The following is a 21,628-nucleotide window of genomic DNA, read 5'->3' as shown; positions in this document are numbered from 1 at the left end:
TTTGAGTGGATCATGATATGATAGAATGAGCATGTCTAGACTGCTATGGCGTTTAGCTCAGACCAGAGGATTAGAGAAGATAGTATCTCAGCTAAATTCTGAAGGAGCAATGACTGTCTTTCTGGGAAGAAGGGCAACATAGAGCTTGGCCTGGGTCTCAATCACCTCCTCTACTTCTGTATAACCCTGGGCAACCTCATTCTCTGAGACTTCAATTCTTTATCCTTAAATGGCTTTGATGCTAGTAGACCCATCACAGGGTTGTTGAAAGGCTTTTATTATGTAATTAATGTGAAATGCTCAGCAAAGTACTGAAATATGTCTCTGCTAAATTTTAATCATGGTCAGTATTATTAAAAGGGAACAAAGAAGAGTTGATTGGGGTAGTGGTATGGCATGTGTGGAGCCCTCCTTCTCCACGGTCTGGGAACTGCTGGCAAGGAAGTAGCTGGAGGTGAGAGGGGAGAGGAGGTAAGAGGAGATGCAGATCCTGCTAAGTGGGCTTGGTAGATTGGGTAAGAAGAGAATGAGAGGAGTTTTGATGTAGACATAATTAATAGCTGGCACCTTTTTGAGTGTTTACTGTGAGCCCCGTGTAGTTCTAAATCTAAATGCTTTACATGTAAAGCACCAACTCTTTGAAGTAGTTAATATTTTAATATTTTTAATTCTTTGTTTAAGATAAGGAAGATAAGGGGCAGAGAAGTGTGCCTCAAATTACACAGCCAAATAGTGATTTGAGCCCCAACAGCCCAACTCCAGAAGTATACTCTTTACTGCTTCTGGTATAGACAATAGAAAGAAGTATGGATTCAAAATATTGAAGAATAATCAATAATACTTGATAATTAGATATGAGGAAGGAAGCAAAACTAAAAGAGATTCCCCTTAGGTTCCTGGCTTGGACAGCTGGGAGGGCCCTGGAATTGTTCTTGGGATGGAGAACATCAAAGGGAGAAGCAGAGTCAGCAGAGGAGTGCAGTGAGTTCAGTTTGGGATCCACTGATTCTGAGGTTACTTTGAGCCATTGAATAAACATCTGGATTCTTCTCTAAAACTCAGTGAGTGTGGGATTTGGCTTCACTGACTTAGTAACCATTGACCTGCAGGCAATAGTTGAAACCATGGGAGTAGACATTCTGTTTACTTTTAGTTTCTCTGACTCTTAAGCTTACTTTTGCTTCCTTCCTTTCTTTACTTATCTGTATTCTTTCATTGACTTATTAAGCAGACTTTATCAGGCTCCCACTATGTACAAAACAACTAAGTTATGAGCTAAAGATCTGTATATGAATAAGCTATAAAATGTGTCTTTAAGTTGCTCCTGATCCATCTGGAGAGGGAAAATCAGTCACGATTCTGCCATGAATGTGTAAAATAGAAGTATGTGCAAAGCACTAAGCAAATGTAGAAAAGAGACCAACTACCTTTGAGACTAGGGGGGAAGCTGTCACAGAATTAACATTTGTCCCAGGTTTTGAGAAATCAGGATTACTCCTATCTTAGAGAGGGGCTAGGAAAGAGCATTTTAGGCAGGGTGGATAGCATATGCTGAGGCAGGCAGGCCTGAAAGAACTCTGTCCAAGAAATGATAAGCAACTCAGCATGGCTGTATTGTGGAGTGTAGCATATCTACCTGAGAGAAGGCGACAAGGCAGGTGGGGGCCGTCCTGTGAAGGATGCCTAGTATTTATAACCACTAATTGGTATCTGGTTTCACTCATAGTGGTCAGCCAGTGGAGGGACTGATATGAGCATATTTCTATTTTTTCTTTAGAATCCTTCTTTGATTCCTCAAGTAGGTCTATAATTTTTAACGTCAGTTGTTTCTCTCAGTGACCAAAATAAAAGCAAATTATGTTGCCTGGTATTTAGTCTAATTCAGTGCAGATTTTCGGTTCTCAGTGTCTAACTTCCTCTGCTTTAGGTTACTTGAGTTTAGTCAATAATTTATTGAACTGGGCTGGGAATGGTGGTACATGCCTGTAATTCCTGCAACTCAGGAGGCTGAGGCAAGAGGTTTGCAAGTTTGAGGCCAGCCTTAGCAACTTAGCAAGACCCTCTCTCAAAATAAAAAATAAAAAGTGCTAGGGATGTGGCTCACTAATTAAGCACTACTGGGTTCAATCCAAGAACGCCCCCCCCAAAAAAAAAAATTACTGAAAGTAGTTATTCTGTATATTTTCTCTTCTTGCTCAGTCTATAGTTCTCTTTTGGTGTAGTTCACATACCTGCCCTTTGTGATATTGCCACAAATACTTTGTCTAGGTTTACTGCTCACTTGGCATTTGTTTAGACCTAATGACCAGGAAAATGTAAGAGAACCATGACAACTGTTTTCACTCTTTTCTGAGTTTGACCTTGATTGCAGCATGAGCTAGCTGTCCCTGATACTGTGGAATACAGGGAAAGTCTTTCTCATTTTTCTGCTGAAGTTCCCAGAATGAGGTTTCTTAATGGGCCTACAGAGGCCGGAGGGGAACCTGACTAGTTGAGGTGACACAATCTAGTTCTTTCTCCGCACAGGCCTGCAGAGATTTCCTCATGTTAGCCCAGACCCACAGTAAAAAGTGGCAGAAGTCACTGCAGTATGAAAGAGACCAGCGTATCCGACTGGAAGAAACCCTTGAGCAGCTGGCAAAGCAGCACAACCACCTGGAGAGGGCCTTCCGGGGAGCCACAGTGCTGCCTGCAAACACTCCTGGCAGCGCAGGATCTGGTAAAGGTAAGACGCTTTGTTTTTGCATAGCCTGTTCAGATTTGAGCTAGGTGATTTTCTGCAGTTGATAGAAGAGCTCCAAATTCTCCACAATTAATGACTTATCTGAAGTGGCTTTGGAGCTGTTCATTTCTTCTGGCTTTTCCACTACTTTACCATTTATTGCTATGTTTGTGGTTGGTACTGAGAAGAACTGTGGTACCAGGCATTTGATAAATATAACCAGAGAAAACAAAGAAGGCCTTTCTCCTCGTAGATCAGTGCTGCTCTGGGAAAGGAGACATGAGTGATGAAGATGATGAGAATGAATTTTTTGATGCACCAGAGATCATTACCATGCCTGAGAATTTGGGCCACAAGTAAGTTATCCTTTACTGTTAAAGAAAAGGAACATACCTGATCATCAAGAGGTTAGAAACATTGTTCAATGTGGGAATGTTATAGTTGTCGACATTTTGTAAAATCTGGGCTCTTTTCCTTAAGTAAGTGGAAAACTGTCAGCTTTTTACATGATGAGTTCTCCAGAGGCATTTACAGTCATATCTATTTACACCTTTTGATTAGCCATCAATAAGTTTGTGCAGCATACTTGACATTCTGCTTTGTAAAAAAAAATAAATAAATAAAAAAACACACACACACAAAAAAAACATTAAGGCCCAAACTCTAAGTTGTGCTCTTTGTTCTAAATCTCCTGTGTTCCCCTCTATGCAGACGCACTGGCAGCAACATCAGTGGGGCCAGCAGTGACATTAGCCTTGATGAACAGGTAACTCCTATGTGGAGGGCATCAAAGGTGAAGGATTTGGGCTATGAGTCCCATGGATTTCTTTGTAAAGTGCTAAGAAAGAAAGAAAAATCCTGATTTTTTTTTTATTTTAAGTATGGGGGAAGGGAAGATTAGCAATAGCAGATTTTCTGTTCTTTGTGGGTGATTGAATGGCTTTGTTCTTGCTCTCAGTACAAGCATCAGCTGGAAGAGACGAAGAAGGAAAAGAGAACTAGAATACCATACAAGCCAAACTATAGCCTCAACTTATGGAGCATCATGAAGAACTGCATTGGAAAAGAACTCTCCAAGATCCCCATGCCGGTGAGGTCCTTGCACATCCTAACTGCTGCCAGTAGGTCCTCTCAGCCTCAGGCAAAAGAATGCTGATGTGACAGCCCTCCCCTCCCATATACGTGGTAGTTTTGAGCATAGCCTTTGTTATCCTTATAGTCATAAACTGTTCTTTTAAATTAGCTGGCTGAGTTTTGGCTCTGAATCTGGTATGTTCCCAGATCACCTAGGACCAGATGCACACGTTCAGTAACTTTTATGAGCAAATTCCTATGCTCTGTGCTTGGGAGCTTGCAAAAATAAATACAGCCTTATTTCTGTTTTTAAGAACCACATAATTTAAAAGAGACATGAAAACAGGTTAAAAATGATATTATTATTATTTTTTATCATAGTGTAATGGGAAATACTATATATACAAAGGTTTAGGGAGCATAGAAGCAAAAACCATTCCAACCAGGAAGGTGAAAATTATTGATTGCCATGGTGAAGATGGGGTTTTTAATGACCTCCCTGTCAGTGATCATTCATTTTTCCAGTCTGTCCACTATTGCCAAAGTGATTTTTTTAAAACTGCAAGCATGGTTGTGTTACTCTTCAATTTAAAATCCTGGATCTTTATTGCTCTGGACATAGTTCAGATTCTTTATTGGACTCAGCACTTCTTCCCCAGGGGCAAGGTCATCATATATGTGTGATGGTATAGTCATCAGATTAGCCTCAGATACTCAGAGGTATCTTGTTTATTCCTCAGAGCATTTATACACACTGATCTTTCTGCCTGAACTTTGAATTTTCCACCAACCCTTGGTAGTTTTCTCTTGCTGTGGCTAAAACTCTTTCCTTTGGAATTCAGTATAATGACATCTCTTTCAGTAAACCTCCAGTGCATCCAGTCAGGATGAGATCTGTCTTTTCTCCTGTGCCCCAACAGGTTCCACGTTTGTGTCTGGGCCACGTGTTTCTTTTACTTATTCATTCAACAATCATTTACTAAGTGTCTTCTATTTGCCTGGTATTGTGCTAGTATAACAGCTGGGAATAATCAATTTAAAGCAGTAAATCCAAATATATTGGTTTAAATTAGAGGGTCAACAAGCTAGGGTCTGTGCGCCAAATCTGGCTGCTATCTGTGTTGTCCACAAGTCAAACATAGCTTTTATATTTTTAAATGGTTGGGAAAAAAAAATAAAAAGGAGACTAATTATCCATGGTGTTTGTGCCCATGAAGTTTTACTGGAACGCAAAGATATTCATTTATGTCTTATCTGTGGCTGCTTTCATGCTGCAAAGCAGCATTGAGTAGTTGTGACAAGAGACCACATATCCTGGAAAGCCTAACTATTTACTATCTAGCTCTTTACAGAAAAAGCTGGCAACTCCTGTCTTAAACAAATATTGGCCTCACTCATTCTTGTGTTAAAGTCCAGAAGCAAATGGTCCAGTTCTAGTATCATACTCCATGGTGTCAGGACCAGACTGCTTTCTCTCCTGTTTCTCTGTGTCTGTAGTCTTAGTTCTTAGGTTCATAGTGGCCTCTCCAGTTTGAACCATCGGGATCACATTCCAGTCAACCCTTAAGGGTTGTTTCCTGGAAATTGCATAATCCATTAATCTCTTAAATCTCTGTGGCCAGGACTTAGCTATATGACCATAGTTAGCTATAGAAAAGGCTGGAAATGAAGACTTGGGGGTTCAGAGGGCCAAAAACTTGACAGACAGAAATACAGAAAGTATTCTCTCTACCTCTCTGGGTACAGAGAACAGTGTATGATTTCTGTCTCTTCGTATACTATGTTTCTATGGAGAGAAACTATGTCTAATTGGACTCTATATCCTTGATGCTTAGTCCAGAGCCTGGCATATACAGATCATTCAACAAATTGTTGAACTAATTAATCAACAAATCTTGAAAAGCAAATAGTTTATTTGTAAGTCTGTATGATTTAAAAATATATTTATCAACTACAGTCGAGGATATATAACTCAGAGGTAGAGTGAAGCCCTGGTTTGATTTCCAGCACTGGGAAAAAAAGAAAAGGCTTAGAAAAGAAAAGGTCCTGAGTAAGCAGGCCCATTGGAGAAACTGAGATAATGGGTGTTTTGGGGACCTGAAAAGAAACCCCACTTGCCTGGAACATTAGGTGTCTAGAAGTAGTGGGCAGGTGGGCTGGAAAGACAGTTTGTCATGGTCTGAGAAGTGCATTTCTGCTTAAAAACAGTTCTGGGTCTAGGTGTCCTCTCTGTTCACCTTTACCCTTAGTTCCTTATTGACTTTGCCACTAGGAATGTGCAGTTCTTTACCTGTTGGCCTGCAAATCAAGTTCTCACCCTTCCCCTGCCCTATACTGGGTCACAGGAAAGCTGATCATCTGAGGCTGTTTTTCAAGCTTCTGTGTCTTGTGTCTGCTGGAGTCTGGCTGGACTCTACTAGGGCAAGATACCAGGAGATAAGAGCTTGGAAGAGGGTATTTCTCTCCTTCTAGGCAGTTTTCTGGCAGCATCTGGACAGGTCTCCTCAGCCCCCCTCAAGGTTTTAGCCATTGCCAGTTCCCCTTGGCCTCTGACTTTAGTAATAACACTGCTTTTTTCTGTTCCTCCATTATGGCTTCCTGGTGTTGCTCATCTCAGGTTTGTCTTCTCTAGCTGCCTGCTGGCTGTATAATCAATTCCCTTCTTACTTTCATTTCAAACTCTCAGATTCATTAGTTTTCCTATTTGACCTCAGAGAGATAAAATGATCATTATAAAAAATTTAGTACTTTTAGAGCAACTGTGGTTCCTGGAATAGTTGTTGGAAAGCAGGGTCATGTGTGCATGGAAAGCAGTGATAGACTTAGGATGTACTGATTCTAGTCCCAAGCACAGTGGATGTGTCTAGTAGACACCAGAGGAGTACACTCTTTTCCCCCAAAATATGGAAATGTTGCTTCATGTTGCCTGAAATTTTGCCACTGAGAGATTTTGTTGGCATGGTTATTAAACTATAGAATTTTTCTGAAAGATTGCTGAGGATTAAGTCTTCATCAGTCATCTTTATCAGCCACCATCATAAGCACTTTACATCTAAAAATACAGCTGTCTGGCCTCAGAAGTAGTCTGTCCTGGCCTGATGTAGAATTGAACTGAGACTTAGCAATTGTCTAGTCCAGGGTAGAAGCTAACTTTTGTAATGTGATCTTTTCAATAGTCTGGAAGTGCCTGCATTTGAATACCTTTTCTTTTCTCCCTCAAGAACTTTAAATACCTGACTTCCTCTTTGGGTATATTTGTGCTACAATTTAGTATATTTTAAAATTCATTCATTCAGGGGCTAGGCTGTGGCTCAGCAGTAGCACACTTGCCTGGCATGTGTGAAGCACTGGGTTTGATTCTCAGTACCACGTATAAATAAAGGTCTATCAACAACTAAAAAAAAAATATTTAAAAAAATTCATTCATTCAAAACTTAAATTTGTTATTGGTCTCCTATGTCCATGTACTGATGGCTTTTGGTTAGGTAGTAATGGACAGAAGAGGCAAGGTTTCCATCTCCAAAAGCTTTATGTTAGTGAAATGAATGAAAATGATGATTTCTGCCGCTCTCTGACATGAGCAAATACCAAGGAAAATGGGTTGCCTTTGGGTTAAGTCTTTTTTCTTTTCATTATTTGTCTTATCACCTCAACATCTCAGGATCGGTTTATCCCCTGCAAAAAAATGTAACTCTCTTAAAAATATCTGGACAAGGTTTTTATATGTGTTCTTTTCCTTACAGGTGAACTTTAATGAGCCCTTGTCCATGCTTCAGCGCCTTACTGAAGATCTGGAATACCATGAGCTGTTAGACCGAGCTGCAAAATGTGAGAACTCTCTAGAACAGCTCTGTTATGTTGCAGCTTTTACCGTGTCCTCCTACTCCACTACTGTCTTCCGTACCAGCAAGCCATTCAACCCACTCCTTGGGGAGACCTTTGAGCTGGACCGACTAGAGGAAAATGGGTACCGATCCCTCTGTGAACAGGTCAGGAGCCTCAGCACCTTGACACATTTCCTTCTGAAGAAAAGGATGATTCTTTGACCTCCTGGGTGCTGTTTGTAGAAATGTCAGTCCCTGTCATTTTACCCTTCTTTTCCTTCAGAATTAAACACTGAAGGCCTGGTATTCACTTACTATTATGGGTATAAAAATATCAAGGATGAATTTTGTGTGTTTATCACCAATTACTAGGCCATATCTTTTCCTTCTTTCTGCCTTGCTAATTTGAACCTCATTTCTTCAAGGTGAGTCATCATCCCCCGGCTGCTGCACACCATGCGGAGTCCAAAAATGGCTGGACACTGCGTCAGGAAATCAAAATCACCAGCAAGTTTCGAGGCAAATACCTCTCCATTATGCCCCTCGGTAAGGCCCCATCTTTATAAGAATTAATGCTTTAGGAATAAAAGTTTTTCTGACATGATGAAGGAGGTCATCAGCAGACAGAAGAATCTCTGATTCAGACACCAAATTTCACTAACTAGCTTTAGTCAGGTTATTTACCTTGTTTGCTCTTTGCTATCAAATAAGTGAGAAGGCCAGAGTCTCTTTAAGGACCCAGCTCTACATAAATTCTCTTCTTAACCATATTGAACGCATCTTTAGCACAATTTTAGAACATAAATTCTAGCATGACTTTAAAAAAAAAAATTCTGTTGCTTAACTGTATTGTTTCCCTGATTACTCTAGCAATCCAGTTCTCTAAAAATCAGGACCCTTATGATCACAAGGTTAGGTTTCTTGGCCAGCCTCTCTCCTTCCTTCTCTCCTTCCACCCCCTCTCTTTCTCTACCTGATGAATTAGGTATCAGTTATGTAATCACTAAATTCCAAGTAAGGTGAAACTTTATTTTTTAAAAAAATCTTACTGAATTACAAGTTAATTTTGTGTCAGGATCCAAAAGTTCAGGTCAGGCCTGGTGGCACACAGTTGTAATCCCAGCTACTCAGGAGGCTGAGAAACGAGGATCACAAGTTCTGGGCCAAACTTACTGAGACTTCGTCTTGAAATAAAATTTTTACAGTGTTAGAGATGTACCTCAGTAGTAGAGTGCCCTGAGTTCAATCCCTAGTACCCCCATCCCTCATCCCTCCCCCAATCAAAAAAAAAAAAAAAAAAAAGAAAAAGTCCTAGGAATAGGAATTCTAGTATATATACACTGTTAGAATGATATGCAAAATCTTTTCACCTATAGAGATCCATTACCTTTCCTTAACTTTGTGCTCTTATTTTCATACAGATAATAATTTTTATACATTTTAATCTTATCAGAGTAGTTTTATAATAGTTTTATGTTTCTTTATGCCTTTAAATCTCATAGGAGAAAGAAAAAAGCAGTTGCAAGTAAAAACTACCCTTATACTATCTTTTATATAGTTTAACTGTAGTTACCGTTACTGGTCTTTTATTTCTTTTTCTTAGTTGTAGATGGATACAATATCTTTATTTTATTTATTTATTTTTATGTGGTGCTGAGGATCAATCCAGTGCCTCACCCATGCAAAGAAAATGCTGTACCATTGAGCTACAACCCCAGCCCTGGTTTTTCATTTCTTAATGTAGATTTAAGTTAGTATCCTTTCATTTTAGTGTAAAGGACTTCTTATATTATTTCTTGTAAGACAGATCTGCTAGTTATGAACTCCTGCAGGTTTTGTTGATCTGGGAACTTCTTAAGTTCTCTTCTGTCTATGTAGGATAATTTAACTAGACATAGAATTAATTCCTTTTCAGCTTTGAATATTTCATTCCACTGCCTTGTGGTCTCTGTAGTTTCTCCTCCCACCCCTACCACTCCTCAGTTTTTTTTCTTGCAGGGTAATATACATTAAATAAAATTTGGTATCTTAACCATTTTAACTGTACAGTTTGGTGTCATTAAATATATTCTTAATGTTGTCTGTCCATCACTACCATCCAACTCCAGGACTCTTCATTTTGTAAAACTAAGACTGTGTACCCATTAGAGAGTAACTACCCATTCTTCCTCCCCCTAGACCCTGGAAAACACTGTTATACTTTCCATTTCTATGATTTTGACCGTTCTAAGTATCTCATATAAATGGAATTATATAGTAATTGTCTTTTTGTGACTGACTTATTTATTTGCATAATATCTTCAGGGTACATCTGTAGTATAGCAAATGGCAGAATTTCTTTCCTTTTTAAAGCTTAATATTCAATTGTACATATAGATCACATTTTTCTTATACTTGAATCTGTTGGTGAACACTTACTTGGGTTTTGGCTATTATAAATAATGCTGCTGGACTAGGGATGTGGCTCAAGTGGTAGCGCGCTCGCCTAGCATGTGTGAGGCACTGGGTTCAATTCTAAGAACCACGTAAAAATAAAATAAGATATTGTGTCCACCTAAAACTAAAAAATAAAAAATATTTTTTAAAAAAGAATTAAAAATAAATAAATAAATAATGTTGCTATGAACATAGGTACACAAATATCACTTTGAGATCCTGCTTTCAATCTTTGGATTACATTCTTAAAAGTAGAATTGCTGGATCAAGTGCCAATTCTATTTTTATAGTGACAATACCATTTTAAATTCCCATCAATAGTGTACACTCAGGCCAATTACTCCATAACCTTGCCACCAGTTATTTATTTCATATTAGTCATCCTAATGGGTGTAAGGTGGTATCTCACTGTGGTTTAGTTTTTTCTTTTTCTTCACTCTATAGATTTCAGGTTGTTTTTATTCTTGTTAGCCTGGCAAATATGTAAATGCTTTTGATACAAATTTAAAAGCGAAAGAGTAAGTAATAAAACAGTATCTCAGCATGCCTATATATTGCATACGTTCATAGTAAAAGATAGAAATATTAAACTTTATGTAAACTGCAGTTCATTTTTTTAAATTTTAATTAGGTTTATATGACATCATAATGCATTTTGATTCATTGTACACAATTGCAGCACAACTTTTCATTTCTCTGGTTGTATTGTGGTCTGGTTTAATAGAGATGTTGAGTACCTTTTCATGTGCTGACCATTTGTGTGTTTTGGAGAAATGTCTATTTAAGTCTTTTGCCCATTTTAAAAAAATTTGTTTTCTTTGTCCATTTTTTTAATTGAGTTGTTAATTTTTTTGGGGGGGGGTTAGAAGTTCTCTCTATTCTGAATACAAATTATGTATCAGAAATATGATTTGTAAATATTTTCTTCCATGCTGTGGCTTCTCTTTAGTTGATATCCTCTGATGCACAACATTTTTTTATTTATATTTTTTAGTTGTAATTGTACAAAATACCTTTATTTCACTTATTTATTTTTATGTGGTGCTGAGGATTGAACCCAGGGTCTTGCACGTGCGAGGCGAGTGCTCTACTGCTGAGCCACAATCCCAGCCCCAGCACACATTGTTTGAAAAAATTTAGCAAGTTCATTTTTGTCTGTGTGTTTTATTGTTGCTTGTGTCTTTAGTGTCATTCAAGAAATTATTGCCTATCCAATGCCATGAAGCTTTTGCCCTCTATTTTATTCTGAGTTTTATAGTTTGAGGTCTTACATGTAGGCTTTTGATCCATTTCAAGTGTGTGTGTGTGTGTGTGTGTGTGTGTGTGTGTGTAAAATATATATTTATCTATATATTTAAAGTATTTATTATTAAGAAAAAGTTCAACTTCATTCTTTAGCACATTGGATATCTAGATTTTTCCCAGGTCTATTTGTTAAAAAGGTTATTCTTTCCCCCTTTCAATGATGTTGATATCCTAGTCAAAAATTATTTGAGTGAATACACAAAGGTTTATTTCTGGGCTTTCGTTAATTCTGTTCCACAGGTTTATTTGTTTCTCTTTATGCCAGTACCACACAGTTTTGATTATGGTAGCTTTGCAATAAGTTCAAAGACAGGAAGTATGAGTTTTCCAGTTTTTTTTTTTTTTTTTTTCCTCTTTGTAAGATTAGTTTAGCTATTCAGGATCCCTTGAGATTCCATGTGAAGTTTAGGATATGTTTTTAGAGCCAGGCATGGTGGTACATTCCTGTCCCAGTGACTCAGGATACTGTTCTAGAACAGTCATGGCAATTTAGAAAGACCCTGTCTCAAAAATAAAAATGTTTGGGGTTGTAACCAGTAGTAAAGTGCCACTGAATTCAATCCCCAGGATGGGGACACACATACACACACACACACACACATACACACACACACACACACACACACACACACACACACATATATATATATATATAAATGTATATATATATAATATATATTATATATTTTTATAGGGATTGTATTGAATCTGTAGATTACATTGAATAGTATTGACATCTTAACAATATAAAGTCTTCCAATCTATGATTATGGAATGTGCTTCCGTTTGTTGTCTTTAATTTTTTTGAGCAATGTTTTGTAGTTTTTACTTCATTGATTAATTCCTAAGTATTTTATTTTTTGATGCTATTATAATTGAGTCCATAAGAGTCTTTGATATTATTCATTATTAGTATATAGAAATGCAATTGATCGGCCAGGGTTGTGGCTCTGTGGAAAGAGTGCTCACCTAGCATGTGTGAGGCCCTGGGTTTGTTCCTCAGCACCACATAAATATAAATAAATAAAGTTATTGTGTCCATCTATAACTAAATATATATATATATATATATATATATATATATATATATATATATAAATTTAAACAAAAAAGAAATACAATTGATTTGCATGTGTTTACTGTGTAACCTTTTTCTTTGCTAAATTATTCACTATTTCAAACAGTTATTTTGTGTGCGTTTGTGGAATCTTAGTAACTATTTCTATATATGAGATCATATCATTTGTTAAAGGAGATAATTTACCTCTTTCTCTCCACTTTGCCTTTTATTTCTTTTTCCTACGTAAGTGCTTTGGCTAGAACAACTAGTATGTTGAGTAGAAGTGGTAAAAGCAGATGTCTTTGCTTTGTTCCTAATCAAAGGAAAATCTTTCAGTGTTTCGCCATTGGATATGATATTTTTCCTGGGGGTTTTGTATTTGGCTTTTGTTATATTGAGGTACTTTTGTTTCATTCCTAGTTTTTTGAATGTTTTTAATCATAGAAAGTGTTGGAAGTTTGTCAAATGCTTTTTCTGCATCAATTGAGATTACCATCTAGGTTCTTTTCCTTTCATTCTGTTAATGTGATGCTATTATATTGACTGATTTTCATGTGTTGAGCCATCCTTGCGTTCCAGGAATAAATTCCCCTTGGTCATGGCATGTAATCATTTTAATATGCTGCTAAATTTGGTTTCCTAGTATTTTGTTGAGGATTTTGCATCATTTTTCATAAGGGACATTGTTTTTCTTTTCTTGTGATATCTTTGTCTGACTTTGGTATCAGGATAATAGGGGCATCATAGAGTGAGGGAATGATCAAGAGATTTTGGACATATATAAGTAGAGCCAATATGGTGGAGGCTAAATGAGATAATGTATGAGGAGAGTATAGCACAGAGTGGCTATGCTGTCAGCAGGGTTGCTGCTGTTTCATTCTCATGATGCTATTGTAATCCTCACTGGCCAACTACCAAGGCTACTTGAATCTTTAGTACAAAAAAAGGGCTTGCCTAAACCACTACTAACATGTTGTTTTCATTAGTGGTTATAGGGGGAGGTCAGGAAGTTGGGTTGATAACAGATGACTTAAGACCCCAACTCCCTAATCACTTGGTTGATCTTCCTGGCCTGGCTTGCCCTCATCAGAGTTATCTCATTAGCATTAGCTATGTGGGGGCCAGCATGAATCACCTCATTAGCATAAACTATCATGTTCACTCCCATCCTTTAAGAAGTTACAGGGGTTGAAAGATTCCTTCCCAGGAATAATGATCAGACAAATTCTTTACTGTATAACATAGAATCACACATCTAATGAGTAGTAGAGCCAGGACTGAATTCAGTTCTAATTCCAAAGTCCTGCTATATTTACTCCTCCACTTTTAATATTCAGGCCCTTAGATAAATGGTTCATTTAAGGTCCACAGCTAGACTTGAATCAGAGCCTGGCCCCCAATACTGACAACCAATGCAATTTTCCCACAATGGAATCCTCTTTTTTTTTTTTTCTTTCTTTCTTTCCTTTTTTTTTTTTTTTTTTTTTTTTTTTGGTCACATTATGGCATATTTGACTTGTTCCTGTAAATTTTGCTGTTGGTACTGTAAAATGTAGCTCCCTAACTAAGATGTATTTGTTGTCAGTGTTTGTCATCACTTACATTTTATCATATATTTAAAAATCAAGTGAAAAAGTTCATTTCAATCAATGCTTCCAACATTTAAGAAGGTTACAAGTCCTTTTTTGATTAATTGTTCTCTTTTTAAAGTAAGCCATATCAATAGAAAGACGTCCATCCATTATTATTTCTAGTCTACATGGTGTTATTTTTCTAATATTTGGCTTAATTTATGTACATCTTTTCCTGTAGGTACCATCCACTGTATTTTCCATGCAACTGGGCATCACTACACTTGGAAAAAAGTTACTACAACAGTGCACAACATTATTGTGGGCAAGCTGTGGATAGATCAGGTGAGCAAAGGTACCCAGAATACTTCTGAAGTATAGGAGAACACTTATTTAGGTTTTTATCTCTGCAGTGTTTAGTTATTGTCGTTTCTTTTTCTCTCTTGGTACTGGGGATTGAATCAAGGGGTGCTTAACCTCTGCACCACATCCCCAGCCCTTTTTGTTTTTTTATTTTGAGATAGGGGTTCGCTAAGTTGTTTAGGGCCTTGCTAAGTTGCTGAGACTAGCCTCAAACATTGAATCCTCCTGCCTTAGCCTTCAAGCAACTGAGATTACATGTGTTTTAATACTCATCAATGATGACTAGAACTATGTTGGGGACTATGAAGGATACAAGAAAATAATAAACATAATAAACACTTTTATGAAATATTTATTGCCAAGCAGTATGCTAGGTACTGGGGTTACAAAGTCAGATGAGATGTTCCTCTAGGAGTTACTGCATCATTGAAGATATGTGACAAAGTATAGATTGAAAAATATGCAACAGAATAACACAAGTACAAGTCGGGTTCTGGGGTACATGCCTGCAATCCCAGCTACTCAAGAGGCTAAGGCGGGAAGATTGTAAATTTGAGGCTGACCTTGGCAAATTAGTGAGGAGCTGTCTCAAAATAAGATATAAAAAGGTGAAGGGGATATACTCAGGGGTAGAATGCTTCTTGGCACTGTAAAAACAAAACAAAACACTAGTACAAGAGGCGTACTAAGATAATATTTAATTAATTGTTAGTTTGTTCTTAGAACAGTGGTTGTAGTAAATCAGAAAAGAAGAAATACTGGGCTGGGGATGTGGCTCAAGCGGTAGCGCGCTCGCCTGGCATGCGTGCGGCCCGGGTTCGATCCTCAGCACCACATACAAGCAAAGATGTTGTGTCCGCTGAAAACTAAAAAATAAATATTAAAAAATTCTCTCTCTCTCTCTCTCTCTCTCTCTCTCTCTCTCTCTTTCTCTCTCTCTTTAAAAAACATTTAAAAAAAAAAGAAGAAATACTATCTTCTGAGCAGTCAAGAAGGGCTTCACTTTCTGAGTGTGGTAGTGCACACCTGTAAACCCAGTTACTTGGGAGTCTGAGGCAGGAAGATTACAAGTTCAAAGCCAGCCTCAGCAACTTAGTGAGGCTCTGAGTGACTTAGTAACACCTGTCTAAAAATAAAAAGTAATAAAATAGGCTGGGGATGTGGCTCAATGTTTAAATGCCCTTAGTTCAATCCCTAGTAGCAAAAAAAAAAAAAAAAAAAAACAGGGTGCAGGGGCTTCATTGTACATATAGGAATTAAAATGACTCTTTCTAAAAGATAGAAAGAAGGGAAAAATGAAATAAAGTGTAGAAAGGCCTGCCATATATATAAAACCTTAAAACTAAGTAGAGCGCTTTTTTTTTTTTTAAGAGAGAGGAGAGAGAATTTTTAATATTTATTTTTTAGTTCTCAGTGGACACAACATCTTTGTTGGTATGTGGTGCTGAGGATCGAACCCGGGCCGCACTTATGCCAAGCGAGCACGCTACCGCTTGAGCTACATCCCCAGTCCCTAGAGCGCTTTGATTTAAGCTGAAAAGCTTGCAAAGTGAAGGAAGAATTGATTTGGAAAGATAAATTTTATATGAATTTCAGTGTGTGTGCAGAAGGTCAAATTATGATACCTAACATGTAACACACAAAACAAAACAAATGGTCACTTGGTCTTGATCCCAATCTGGAATTACCAAGGCTACAAAGGGATTCCATAACATCACCAAGTTTGGCTTAGATCTGAATTTTAAGCAAAGAAGTGCTAGAATTTAAGACTGAAGAATAAAGAGAGCTGGAGTTGTGGCTTAATGGTAGAGTGCTTGCCTGGCAGACATGAGGCCCTGGGTTTGATCCCTGGCACTGCAAAAATAATTAGCTGATGAACTAATTATGGCTAGGGATATAGCTCAGTGGTGGAGAACTTGTCTAGCATGTCTGAGGCCCTGGGTTTAATCTTAACCCAATACCACAAAAGAAAGAATAAAGAATTATGAGATGCCGCAGTCTGGCTGCAGCTAACTAAACGGGGGGGGGGGGGGGGGGGGGGGTGACGAACAACTTGTGTACGTTGATACAGCAGGAGTGGAAGCCGTTTATTGTAGGACAGGAACGGTATTTATACATTCCACACAGCTTATCTAATTAACATAAACTAAATACATCAGTCAACCAATAAGGAATCTCCACACTTAATGGCTCGCTGGCGTTACTTCACAAACCACTCCCTCTGGCATTTTGCCAGGCGCCATCCAGACTTGTTTACAAACTCTAACAATGAGATAAGGGGTTTGGCAGATATTCAAGTTATCCAGTCATTATTTAACTAATCCATGACTTTTCATTTTACAGTCTGGTGAAATTGACATTATAAATCACAAGACGGGAGACAAGTGTAATCTTAAATTTGTTCCTTATAGCTACTTCTCTCGGGATGTAGCAAGAAAGGTAAGGGAAAGTGGAATTCAATTTTTTTTTTACTTAGAGAGCCTACTCCTGTGGACTGGTGTGGTGTCTGTGTGTGTGTGTGTGTCAAAAATGGTGATTCAAAAAAAGTAGGGCTGGGGCTGTAGCTCAGTGGCCAAGCACTTGCCTAGCTAATGTGTGAGGCACTGAGTTCAAACCTTAGCACCAAATAAAAATAAATTATTATTTTTTTTTTTTTAAACAGGATTCTTCTTTTTTTTTTTTTAAAGAGAGAGTGAGAGAGGAGAGAGAGAGAGAGAGAGAGAGAGAGAGAGAGAGAGAGAGAGAGAGAATTTTCAATATTTATTTTTTAGTTCTTGGCGGACACAACATCTTTGTTGGTATGTGGTGCTGAGGATCGAACCCCGGTCGCACGCATGCCAGGCGAGCGCGCTACCGCTTGAGCCACATCCCCAGCCCAAAAATAAATTAAATAAAGGCATACTGTCCATCTACAACTACAAAAATGAATAAATAAATGAATAAATAAATAGAGATAAAGGATAAAGCAGGAAAAGGGACTATGTTTCATTGATGAACCAATTTCTTCTCAGACCAATGAGGAAGTAAAAGTCGAGATTGAAGAGAGACTCAGAATGAAAACACAAAGGAGGGACTAATAAAAGAATTATAGGAAGAGAGTGTGGACAGTTTGACCCTTGTGAGAGTTTTAGGGGGAATTTTGTGTTAACACCATAGAGAAATTGTGCTGTGAGTTTTTGTGAGAGTGAACAGTAGCTGGGGATTTATTTGTGATTGTCTCTATTTTCTCCAAAATATAATTCTGACCACTAGTCAGATACTTTTTCTATTTATGATTGCATCAGAAATCCCTCTATAACAGTGATAATGAAACCCCTAAGCCATGGCTCAGTTATTTCAAAAAATAATATAACAAAGATATCTGGATGACTCCATCATGTTTGTCATACCAGGACTTAACCAGTATTTCCCTCTGACTTTGGTTTCTGGATTAGTCAGTTAAGCTACCTCACAGTGAATACTCTGCTCCAAAGCCCTGCTCTCCACCCTTGCAGGTGACAGGGGAAGTGACAGATCCATCGGGAAAAGTTCATTTTGCCCTTGTGGGGACTTGGGATGAGAAAATGGATTGTTTCAAAATACAGCCGGCTGTTGGGGAAAATGGGGGTGATGCTCGCCAGAGAGTCCATGAAGCAGAGGAAAGCAGGGTCATGCTGTGGAAAAGGAATCCTTTACCGTGAGTATCAGTGTGCAAGCTGCCCAAGTACTACTTTAGCCTTGACTGTGAAGCAGTACTGAAGGTATTTCTGCCTGCCTTCACAACTCAATATGTGAGGGATTCAGCCAGGGAAGTTGGAGCCTTGGAGAGATTATCAGAAAGTTGTCACTATGTGATTTGAGTTACAGCATGCCTTGTCCCAAGAAAATTCTAACTAACCAAATCACATCTGTGAAAAAATGTTTGGCCTTCCCAAAGATCCATTGGAATGCAATTCAGAAGGATATTTTCTACAATTTAGAGCAGACAATGTAAGAGCAGCTAGAGGAGAAAGGTGCTTACTACCTATTAACAATTTAGCCTGAAATGCAGGAGCAATATAAAAATCCCTAAGACAGTGCACAGGACTTGGGAACAAGGTGGAGACCATTTGTCTCCTATCACCATCTAATCCATTCAGTCTATAGTAACAGCCAAGATTATCCCAGAAAGAGGTTAAAAGGGAAACAAAGGAATAGAAATGAGGAATTTCATTAAGTAGAATATTTCATTCTTCCTAACAAATGTAGATCATTTTAACTGAGAGCAGTGTAGTCCCAGATGACTATTGAATTGAGTGATGCTGGGGGTGGGGGGTGAGGACAGGAATGATCCAGTTTGGCTCTCTTCATTAGGGGTTCCTGACATGGTGCTAGATTTTTTTCCATTTGTGGATCAGTCTTTCTGCTCCTTCACTAAGTTCTGGGCTCTGGCGTTACCCTTCCTTTCTCTCATTCTTTACCCTTAGGAAGAATGCAGAAAATATGTACTACTTTTCAGAGCTGGCTCTGACTCTCAATGCCTGGGAAGGCGGCACTGCACCCACAGACAGCCGGTTACGGCCTGACCAGAGACTGATGGAAAATGGGCGCTGGGATGAAGCCAATGCTGAAAAGCAGCGCCTGGAGGAAAAACAAAGACTTTCCAGAAAAAAGAGAGAAGCAGAAGCTATGAAAGCCACAGAAGATGGTAGCGAACTTGCCTTCTACTTACATTTCTTGATGCATAGAGAGTGTCAGCTCAATTTGTGCTTTTCTTTCTTTTAGGCACGCCATATGATCCTTATAAGGCACTGTGGTTTGAGCGGAAGAAGGACCCTGTGACCAAGGAGTTGACCCATATTTATAGGGGTGAATATTGGGAGTGCAAAGAAAAGCAGGACTGGAACTCATGCCCAGACATTTTTTGAAGCACCAGTAACACAAAGGAAGCGGATCAAATGGAGAAGAGGACAGAGGATGTGCAGGAAAGCTGGCAGTTGTGACTCTTACCAAGTGCTTTCCTCAAGTTTGTCTGTCTTAACCAATCATTTTTTCCAAATCAATCACCAGAAGCAGACACCAGTGGTGGTGATTGGCTGGTTGCCTTAGCTGATTGATGCTGAAATCGATGTACTAGATACCTTGTAAGGGAGAGGTTTAGTGGCTGAAAGTTAGTGTTATTCCACTTCTACAAAGTCAAGTGTTCTTGGCTCTTCTTCCTCCCTCTGCCCCATTTAAGGTGATGTCATTCACCCTCCCCTTGTAGTATCCTGCTCAGCCAAGATCTGCGTAAAATTGTGATTCATGAGCATTTTGGTGCTGTTCAGGCAAGAACTGATTTTAAAGTTCCTTTAAAAAGAAACACATATAAGACTTAACCAGCAGAGACATCGAGAGTGATTGCAGTGGAGCTTAGGTCTAACATTGTGAAAGGTGTTCATACAACGTTGGTTTAATGGGGCATCGTGCATAGATAACTGAGGTATTAGAACACCTGCAAGAGTGATTGTTCTGTAGGGCTGGAATATTCAGTTACATTCTTGGAAGTTTCTATCTTCACTCACATGAAACACCCGTCTGCTGTTCTCCGTCTTCTTTGGCAGCAACTGGAGGCCATGTGGTGGTTGTTAAGAGTCGCATTATCCTCGAAAAGGGGTTTTACGGACTTCCTCAGGCACAGAACTTCTGAGAACACAGGCAGGATGGAAAAAGACTGCTAGCCACTTTTACCTTCCCGGTTCCTCCTCGCCCCCATCCTTCATTGCCTTTCTAGCTTCTCTCTCCTGGCATAATACCAATTTGGGCCTGTGCCCCAGTCTGGAGCAAAACATTGCCTGTCCCCTTCTGATAAACTTCAGAATTTGAGAGAAGTTAATCTGGAACAAAAGTTTTCACCATCTCTCAAGCCCCATGGACTGGAGCCACCTCTGGAATAATGTGTTAAATATCTGTATATTATATATATGTAGAGAAAATCTAATTTTTTGTTTGACTTTCCTCCTTCCCATTAAGAATCTTGGTTTTTAATATCACTTGTCTCCCTGGGACTCTCTTGGACATGAGCTGGTGTGTATTAGCACTCCTTTACTTCCATCTTCTAGAGGCAGATTTGAAACCTGAGCAGGAAGGATCACGTCTAGCAGTTACAGAACAGGGACTCTGACCATGGTTTGTATCTTGGGGTGCCCACTGCAGTCTGAACTCTGCTCTCCTAATTACCCGACTCTTGAAAATGAAATCCTAATCTCTTTCCTGCCTCTTTTCTGTCTTTTGTTAGGAAGAGTATGGGTAGAAAATCAGGAGGGTAATTTCCTATTTACTCCTGCCTCTGTCCAGCACATAGGCTAAATCCCAAAAGAACTTTCTTCCTAGGGATGCGGGCTAAAAGCACTGTCAAGTGGGGTGGATCAGAGAACTGAGCCTGTTGGGACCTGGCTTCCTTCTTATTGTATGTTCTATATTTGTTTCAGTTGTCTTGTTCAGTAATCTCCCCTGGGGAACCCACCCTTGGTTGAGGATCACAAATTGAGGTGCCTTCCTTGTATGCTTTTTGTTAGTGTTTTTTGTTTTTGTTCCTTAACTGCTGAGCCTCAGCCAGTGTGGGTCCTGGGGGGAAATATCATTCCAGAGGAAGCCATCCCTCCGGGAAATTGGATTTTATGGGTAAATTAATTAGTACTTTAATCCTTCCCCACCATCCCTCCTTGCTGTGATAGACATGAGAGAGGAGTGGACTGACCGCTGGAGGAGTGTCCTCCTTTCTAAGAATGCTTTTCCCAGCACAAGCCAGAGGTTATGCCGGGGCTTCTTCCAAGGAGGCCCATGGAAGCAGGAACTTCATCTGGGGCTTTGGATAGAGTGTGAATTCCCCAGCTAAAGTCCTGCTTTATCCCCCTTTTCCTCCTTTACCATCTGCACTACATTTCTGAATTGATCCCCAGATTCCTGCTAATGGAAGCAGCTTAGAGTCCTTCAGGTGGAATAAAGTCACGTGAAAATGAAACAAAACTATATATATTTTCAGTTTTTTTGCCTTATTGCTTTTTTTCCAAAAAAAAAGTACTAAATTAAATAATTTTTTTAAAAGCCATATTGTTTGTCTGATTTGCTTCTGCTCCTATGAGTCAGGAATTGGAGGTGGACAGTGGGAGAACTGGTTGATGGTGCTTTGTCCTGCTTGGGAACCTGGGAACCCTGGAGCCCTGGTCTTTGTTTAAAACAAACAAACAAACAAACAAACATTTCAACTATTAAGCACCACTTTGGAGGGTCCATGAGCAGAAAAGCAGTTTTAATAGCCCTCCAATGTGATATA

The 21,628-nt window shown here is 38.9% G+C and overlaps 1 protein-coding gene across 1 annotated transcript in view; it reads left to right on the top strand.

Annotated features, from left to right (window-relative positions):
* Positions 1–20,288, top strand: part of OSBP (oxysterol binding protein) — a 32,294-nt gene extending 12,006 nt beyond the window's left edge. Inside the window, exons 4-14 of the mRNA XM_081275353.1 lie at positions 2,527–2,725; positions 2,976–3,078; positions 3,434–3,488; positions 3,681–3,812; positions 7,540–7,785; positions 8,046–8,166; positions 14,234–14,337; positions 16,699–16,794; positions 17,850–18,031; positions 18,801–19,021; positions 19,099–20,288. Of these exons, the coding sequence (XP_081131479.1) occupies positions 2,527–2,725; positions 2,976–3,078; positions 3,434–3,488; positions 3,681–3,812; positions 7,540–7,785; positions 8,046–8,166; positions 14,234–14,337; positions 16,699–16,794; positions 17,850–18,031; positions 18,801–19,021; positions 19,099–19,241 (1,602 nt within the window). The 3' untranslated portion in view covers positions 19,242–20,288. The remainder of the gene's footprint in view (positions 1–2,526; positions 2,726–2,975; positions 3,079–3,433; positions 3,489–3,680; positions 3,813–7,539; positions 7,786–8,045; positions 8,167–14,233; positions 14,338–16,698; positions 16,795–17,849; positions 18,032–18,800; positions 19,022–19,098) is intronic.
* Positions 20,289–21,628: the final 1,340 nt, after the last annotated feature.

The sequence above is a fragment of the Spermophilus citellus genome (assembly GCF_964194105.1).
Source record: "Spermophilus citellus genome assembly, chromosome: 2".
Taxonomy (NCBI): domain Eukaryota; kingdom Metazoa; phylum Chordata; class Mammalia; order Rodentia; family Sciuridae; genus Spermophilus; species Spermophilus citellus.
The sequence above is the reverse complement of the archived record's forward strand: the minus strand, read 5'-3'. Positions and strand labels throughout refer to the sequence as shown.